The 7,880-nt window shown below is 46.0% G+C and overlaps 1 protein-coding gene across 1 annotated transcript; it reads left to right on the forward strand.

The window, feature by feature from the left end:
• The first annotated feature begins 3,045 nt into the window (after positions 1 to 3,045).
• On the forward strand, positions 3,046 to 7,561 carry LOC111254828 (uncharacterized). Its single transcript, XM_022816080.2, has 2 exons — positions 3,046 to 3,619; positions 5,126 to 7,561. Coding segments are annotated over exons 1-2 (1,554 nt in total). The 5' UTR covers positions 3,046 to 3,618; the 3' UTR covers positions 6,679 to 7,561.
• The last annotated feature ends 319 nt before the right edge of the window (positions 7,562 to 7,880 follow it).

The following is a 7,880-nucleotide window of genomic DNA, read 5'->3' on the forward strand; positions in this document are numbered from 1 at the left end:
TTCTATACCTAAATAAATTGTGAATATTGAGCGTTTTGTGTTGTCCTTTTTTAGAACTTCTCACTTTTTTTTGTAAGATTTACCCCAAAACAATGCAATTACGTTACAAAAAGTCGACGGAGACACGATAGGCGCACGTCAAGACAGACAAAAAGCGTTCCGTAGACGGAACAAGCAGACAATTTACCTTAGATCTAATTTAAACAGTCGACTCTGTTCCTTTTATTTTTTTCTCAAGTAGAAAACTCAAATTAGTGAACGAATGCTTTTGCTCTGGTTCGTAGTTTCTTTCTCCCAAGAGGCGTAAGGTTAATTTGCTTTTTTTTTTGAAATAGAAGACGAGATAGATGCAACAGGGTATCGAGAGTGCGGGACGAAACTCTAGAAGTATACGGTGTCTAGTTCGAATGAGTCTTAGACCGCTGTTTTGTATTCGGCCAACAACTAATCTAACATGCACAAGTGGAGTATAATTTTTTAAGTTTATATTGACGATTTTGGAGCCATTTGATGATTTTGGACGATTTGGGCCCAGTCATATCTTGACTGAGCGAACTAAGCGTAATTAATTAATTAATTGCACGCAGCAACAATGTTACTGAGGCATTCTAGTCGGAAAAAGCTGGATACTTCCAGCGGAATTACTAATGAGGCAAAGGAAGAGTCACTGGAAGACAAAAAATAACAAAATGGCTAATGCAAAGAAAAGTAATTACTGTTGCAAAGGCACCGCAGTATGAAGGCGCACTGATGAAGGTCCTAGGAGAACTAGAAGCAATTTGGTGTCTGCTTATTCATCTGATATCGAGTAGCCGAACAATGATCATATTAAATCAGGTGTCAGATATTGAATTAGATAGACTAAAATAAACAGAATGATGTTAAGGAATAGACAGGAATGGAAAGGAAAGTTAATGGAATATTTCAATGAGGCAATATATATTAATGTACAGTAATATTACGGCATGACGGTAACGGAGGCGTAAACTCTATTGGATGCCGTCAATCACTCAAACAAAGCAGTAGAATATTTGCACCAATGAAAAACAATCGTTGCAGCGATAGATAGATATTCGGGTGTATATACATACATATATATATCATATACTGACAAGGGAAACAGAGTTACTGCAACGGGGTAGCTGCAAAGAGGCAATCCAACTGATTCTGTAAGAGTTTAAAAAAATTTTACCGGATAGCTATAAGAACGTAGATCTGCAATAAAACTGTGCATTGAAATAAACGTAACGTGAATCGGGTTCATTTACGATAGAACGGGCTGATGCGGTAACTGCGAAATTGTAATGGTTTCATGGAGTGGAGAAATTGCAGTGGGATGATTCTTAGGGTTTGGCTATATTCCGCATTAAACTGCGTTAGAAATCAACGAATTAATGGCAAGAGGAGTGCGGAGAGAAGCTCGTTGGTAGTTTTTATCGTAATATTCATTTTTTAGCACATGCGTACTCGTTTATAGGGCAAGCCGGATGCAGGACCGCACAACCCACTGACGATAATCCAACTCAGATCTAGACTGCAAGCGGTACGAGGCTACCGATTATGGACATCGGCTTGAAAGACTGAGTTTTAAGATACGCATTATGCGTCTGATCATCTGGTCTACCACGCGCCTACTATGATACCTTGCTACTCCACCTTCAAGCTGCGTATTCAAGGGAAAGCTTTGTCTACAAAAAAAGCTCGACAGTTTCTTTTCAACACAAGAACAGGTTTCACGCATTTCCCATACTGAGAGGCCAAATTAAAGCAAAGCTTAATCCGACAGCCCCCTAAAGAACGGCCCTTTATGAACGATGACGATAAAAGCAATGGAGAACGACCTCTACGTCCCGAGTCTTACGTCCGGTGACGCCGTTAAACCTTCCATGAGACAGACGGCTGGCTCCCAGCACGAAACAAAGATTGTCTATGCTCGGCTTCGAACCCATACCACAACCTGTCCCTGAAATTAGCAGGTAGATACGTTACCCGCTTAACTACCTAATTGAAAATGATCTGATAGAAACAAGATTTTGTGTGCCGTCAAGTATCAAAATGCATAAGAACCTGAATTTTACGATTTCAAATATTAATCTGACCTAGATTTGCTATTCACGAATTCATGTATGCTTTCTATGTTCATCGCCGTGTACTACGATAAGTCGAACGAATCCATTGGTAGTATTTCTCTCGCGGCAATGCAGCCCATACGCAGCAGTCAGTGAACATCAGAATCTCGCAGCGTAAAGCCAATTTTATTTTTCCTTTATTTGTTGCCGCTATCTACGACTGATGCTACGGTTTTTTTTCTCGTAGACCCTGAACCGATATTTGTTGTTTTTCCATTGCATACAGAGAACGTTGACGACGCTTGACGGTGTGCTGAAAGCAAACGAGTTGCTATATAATCGTCATCACCATCACCATCGCCAGCACCATTATCATCACCATTATAGACATCCTGACCGGCAGCAATAATAATAATGACAACAACAACATACATGCGCCATCTTCGCATGCAACATCAGATGCAGGCGCCGGCAGGAGCGGTTTGGTTGGGACTTGTACCTCGGTGGTTCGCTTCCCTCTGACTCGGCCAGCCGCTAAAAAACACCTCTGAACGGAGCGGACGCTTGCTCAGCTGTCGGCAGACGACGGTGGCCCGACGCCTGGCCGCCGACAGCACCGCATAGCACACCGCCACTACCGAAGCTGGCCAATATGGCAGACATCAATGTCGCCGCCGCCGCCGCCGCCGCCGCCGCTGCCGTAGCGCCATTCCATCTTGGCCAGTTGTCTATCCCTGTACCTAAAGTTAGCGCTTCTCCTGGCGGCTGCAGTTGTCCCTGTGCTCCTGCCGCCACTTGGCTTCGTAACCGTGTCTGGTCGCGTTGTCCGTTCCGGCCCTGTGGAGTCTTTTGGGATTGCTTCGGTTGCGCTACGACGGTAGCCCTTTGCGGCCACGGGAGGCGGAGTCCGTGTGCTTCCATAGCGATTTGTGTCTGCCAGTCGCTTAGCTCCGCCCTCGTAAGACTCCTCGCCGCGAGCAGGCGGGGCCTTTTGGGCTGGTCTGGCTTAACAGGCCTATCTACAGGACACTTGCCTGATTCTGCCGTGAGGCTGCGGCCGAACGTCTGTCTGAGAGACAGTCAGACATTGTGAACGCTAACGAGACAAGCCCACAAGTAAGAGCATCGTCATAACAGAGAACGAGGAAGGGCTTTGAGAGCTCAGTTAAATGCTTGCCAACTCCTTGACGTGAAGCTAGGAACGAGTGTGGGCGCGTACAAACAAAATATCTGTGATAGTTACCATATTTACAAGTGGTGACATGAGTGCTTATTTGCCTGGACAAGTGAAAATTAGAGCCTAATTAGAACGAATCATATTCTACTGTGTCGTTGTTGAAAGCGTGTGCGCCGGCTGAAAAAGATACGAAATAGTTTTCAATCTACTTTGAACTTGCCGATGCTGTACACAGGTGCAGTTGACGGGCCACGATTTCTGTCACCTTGTGCGTATAGTTCAATAAGTGGCACAGCTGTGAGCGGAACATAACTTCAATTGGATGTACATGCCATTGTGTAAAACACGGATTTCTCAACGTCCACCGCATCAAGTAAGACAAGTATCCAAACATCTTATACAATAATATTGAACATATGCCGATGTTCTCATTGGATAGCCAGTTGCTTTACAACGTCCTGTATACACACCTGTCATACAGCGTACCTTTTCATTTCGAAAGTACTCGAAACACACATAAGAAATAAATAACCCGATCAGCAGAAAATGACGAACGGCGAGTTCTATTGAAATGTATGCTATGATTCGTTGAGTCACAGTTCCCATCCGATAGCTCCGAAGACGTGGCCAAATAAGCGTACGGACCACGCCGAGCTTCCCACTCGAGTAGAGTCAAATATGATAAGCAAAGTGCGTTCGACCTTCGCTGCGATCTATTGAGATTTGTTTTGATCCTATTATTTTAATATTACTTACTCGGCTACGTCTTGACGCAAACGAGTATGCAAAGCTTATAGCGCCGCTACCAAACGTCTCCCCTACTGTCATCACTTCAGCCTTATTATTGCTATACGATTGTCCACTGTTTCCTCTCTGTGTGTCGGTCTAGAGGTATTTCTCATGAATTTCCAGCGGCGATTCTATTCAAAACTAGCTCAACTAATCCAGCGGTTCTATTTTTCTGTAGATCAGTTGATTTATTCTGCGCTCATTGCATCTTTGTGACATCGACCTGTGTTACTTTAATTATGACCCTAATTGTACTACTTGACTCAACAAATATGATTCCGCCGTTGATCTCCATTAGCCATTGCAGGGGGCTGAGATGTTCCGCGCAGTTTGTTTTCTGAACGATGCCATAAGTAGTACCAGCCGGCAACTTCTTCACTAAGTGGCTGTTATTCTTACTGGTGCTGCTTATTTCGTATGCTTTAGCCCGTATCGTCAGTCTCAGTTCTTATAGCTACTAAAGTCTAATAGATCAGACAGCTCTGCTGAACGCATATGTTTTCAGCATGACGGCGATTAGGTTCTTAGCTGCTGCGGCCTTTTTCAAACCGCGCCATCTTCCGTTGCAGTCGCCGCCGCCGCCGCCGCCTTTACGCTGAACCGACTTCGTACGTTCAGAGGCGCCTGCTCCGCTCGGATCGCTCTAGCCGGCCGGCCGACCGACCGTGTCAGTTGCTCTGACTACTTCGCACATCTAAGCGCTTTTCCGTAGACACGATTTTTTTCGGCTCTTTCTGTGTGCCTCTAACACAAGCGGTAGACGCACCGAGAGGTGCCTCAGATCAATATAATTCATTGTCATTATTATTTTAGATCTGCCCCGCTTTTTGCGGCTAGGCCTAGCTAAGCGCAAGTTGGCCTATTAGCCTTCTGGTGGATTGCTAACGCATCAAATCCATTAGTATTAGCATAATGCAATGATGGCAATCGATTAGAGCGCCCGCGCGAGCTGTCTTACTCAAACTAGGCTTCACAAGGGTCCGTTTAGTAGACATTAATAATGCTAATAGTCGTAATCGTCTAGGGCTGGCTATTGATTGACGAAATACGTCTACGCTTACGCTAACAGACATATTCCTTTTGTTTTCAGTGGTTATCAACGAGGACCACCCTCTAACTCTGAGCAACCCGTTACGGGTTCCACCGGCCGCCGACGGCGGTGGGATAGAAACTCCCCCGCATCTACTCCCCCATTCGCAACTATTCGGGCAACATCCCTTACTTCACCCAAACCCAATGTTCAATCCACTTGCATTGGTCAGTGGCCATTATCCAGTTGGAGCAAAGTCTCCGGAGTGTATCGATCAGAACATGTCATCATCACCTGCTCGTTACCCCTCATCGCCGACGCAATCTCCCGCCCTTCCAGCGTTTCCGCCACATGCAGGGTTTTCCCCTGCTGAGGACAAAGCCCCCTTCGGCCGAGATTTCTCTCCTCCCCCTGGCGATGGTTCACAAGGCCAGCTAGGAAACCAAAGTGTTAGTCAAATAAGTAGTTACCAGGGAGGTGACCGCTACTCGCCACCTCCTGAAAGTACTGGCCCTTGTCCGACGTACGGCGATCAGAAGCCTCCCTACTCGTACATATCGCTTACGTTTATGGCTATACAGTCATCAAAGGAAAAGATGCTTACACTTAACGAAATCTATAAATTCATAATGGATCGGTTTCCTTATTATCGCAAAAACACGCAGAGGTGGCAGAACTCGCTTCGCCACAATCTGTCCTTCAACGATTGCTTTATCAAGATACCGCGTCGTCCCGATCGACCTGGAAAAGGCTCCTATTGGGCACTGCATCCATCGTGTGGTGATATGTTCGAAAACGGTAGCTTCCTGAGACGCCGGAAGAGGTTTAAGCTGAACCGTCATGTCAAAGACGCCACAGCAATGGCAATCGCCGAACTTAAGCATTACGAGAATATGTGTAACCAACAACAACAGCAGCAGCAGCAGCATCAGCAGCAACAGAACGCGTTACAGGAGCAGACAAAATTTCGATTAAATGCTCTTGCGGTAGCGAAAACACATCTCGTCCCACATTCCAATGGTCCCCGGCCATCGGTGTCTCCTCCCTCCGCGGCCCAAACCCTTCTCCAAGCGCACACCTCGCCATCGGCACCACTGCAAAGATCTCAAAACAAACAATCGTTTTCTATCGACAACATCATTGGCGGAGGCGGTGGAGGTGGCAGTGATCGCTCTGCTGCCAGTTCACCCCCCACGCCAGTTGCTCAAGCATCGGCGCCGCCTGTCTTACAACAGTTTCCTCAAGGTTACCCCCAGTTGGCAGGCGTAGCACCCCAGTACCATGCCCAGCTGGCGCAGTTACAGGAGTTCAACTCTTTGCTAGCCCGCTTGCCTGCATTCCCGGGCGCTCCCCTGGGGGCATTCAACCCCGCTCTGGCACAGCAGGCGCTCGTTATGAGTCAATTGGCCGCTGCTGCTAACGCCGACTTTCTGCGCAAGTACGCCGAGGCAGCAGCTGTGGCCGCGCAGGCAAGCCTGGCAGCCGAGGATCTCTCGCGCCCGGCCAGTCCGAGCGCCAGCAAAGCCAGCGACCGTGAGGATGAAGGCCATGAGGACAATAATGACGATGATCTCGATGTCGTATCTTCCGAGGACCACTCGAAGAACTGCTGAAAATAGATGGATACGGAATATTTAGTCAAGCTGAGCAAGACTCATTAACTGAATTACCCCAGCTGCTCGATATTGCAAGTTTCATGCACGTGTCAATGATGTCTCTACCTATTGGCTGACTGAATCGCCGGCAACAGCAATGGCCTTCCAAGACAGACTATTACTTGCGAGCGAGTAGTAGGCACTATCTTAAGGAGGTTGGTAGGCCATGTTGACAAAAAATACTCAGCATGCGATGTGATACAGCCGAGATGAGCCGCGAAGCGCGGCGTTTGCTTTGTACATAGATTTGTATAGCGCCATTAGTCATAAAAAATAGGAAGACAACGAAAAGACCTACAGACGACACAAACAGCATCCTATAGCAAGTGCGTGCAGTTTCTAGAACGTAAAACAGAATACAAAAACTAGTTTACGCTAACTGTATGACCGAACGGGCGGGAGAATAGGAAATGGGGAGATGGTAGGCTACGAGTATGCGAGCTGGTAGAATGATTTGTGTTACAGTTTGATTGTGTATTTATTACAACGAAAATTCTGATGGTGATGATAAAGGTAACGAGGGAGGAAAGAATTCCTAAGTTTTTCTACACTGAGTATTTATCTTTCGATTCATTTGCGTGCTAATATCACTCGGGCTCAGTCTCAGAAATAGTAATCCTCGTGTATATACAAACGAATAGACGGCCGAAACATGTAAAGGTACCCTGATCAAGGCATGATCATGTAGAGGGCGTAAAGGAAAACTGTAAATTATAAACCAGAGATTTGAAGTCGCCGAACTGGACGGCATGTAGACAAAATGAATAGATGCCCGAGCCCGCACAAAAGGGAAAGTGCATCATACAACGTTCCTTAATAAATGTCGAGTCTAAACAGTAAAGCTATCCGAGCGAATCTTTCTTCTTTATTATTATTATTATATGATTATTCTATAACTTTTTAGGCCAATGCATCAGGTGTCAGTAAACTAACGTTAACCCTTATCCTCCTGTCACTTGGTTTAAGTAAGTTTAGATAGTTGATGATGGTGAATTTACTCCTAGCGGCTTCTAGGATACGTATCCTTAATTTCGATTCGCTGCCGTCGTACTGTACGCAATCTGCCTTGAAAATTTGCCCATAATTAGAAAGCTCTTCTGATAAACATTACACTCCTGTGCCGTTAGGGTAGACGTTGATCTAACGATATGACTACTTGA

The sequence above is a fragment of the Varroa destructor genome, unplaced genomic scaffold, assembly GCF_002443255.2.
Source record: "Varroa destructor unplaced genomic scaffold, Vdes_3.0 BEIS01000007.1, whole genome shotgun sequence".
In the NCBI taxonomy this organism is placed as follows: Eukaryota; Metazoa; Arthropoda; class Arachnida; order Mesostigmata; family Varroidae; genus Varroa; species Varroa destructor.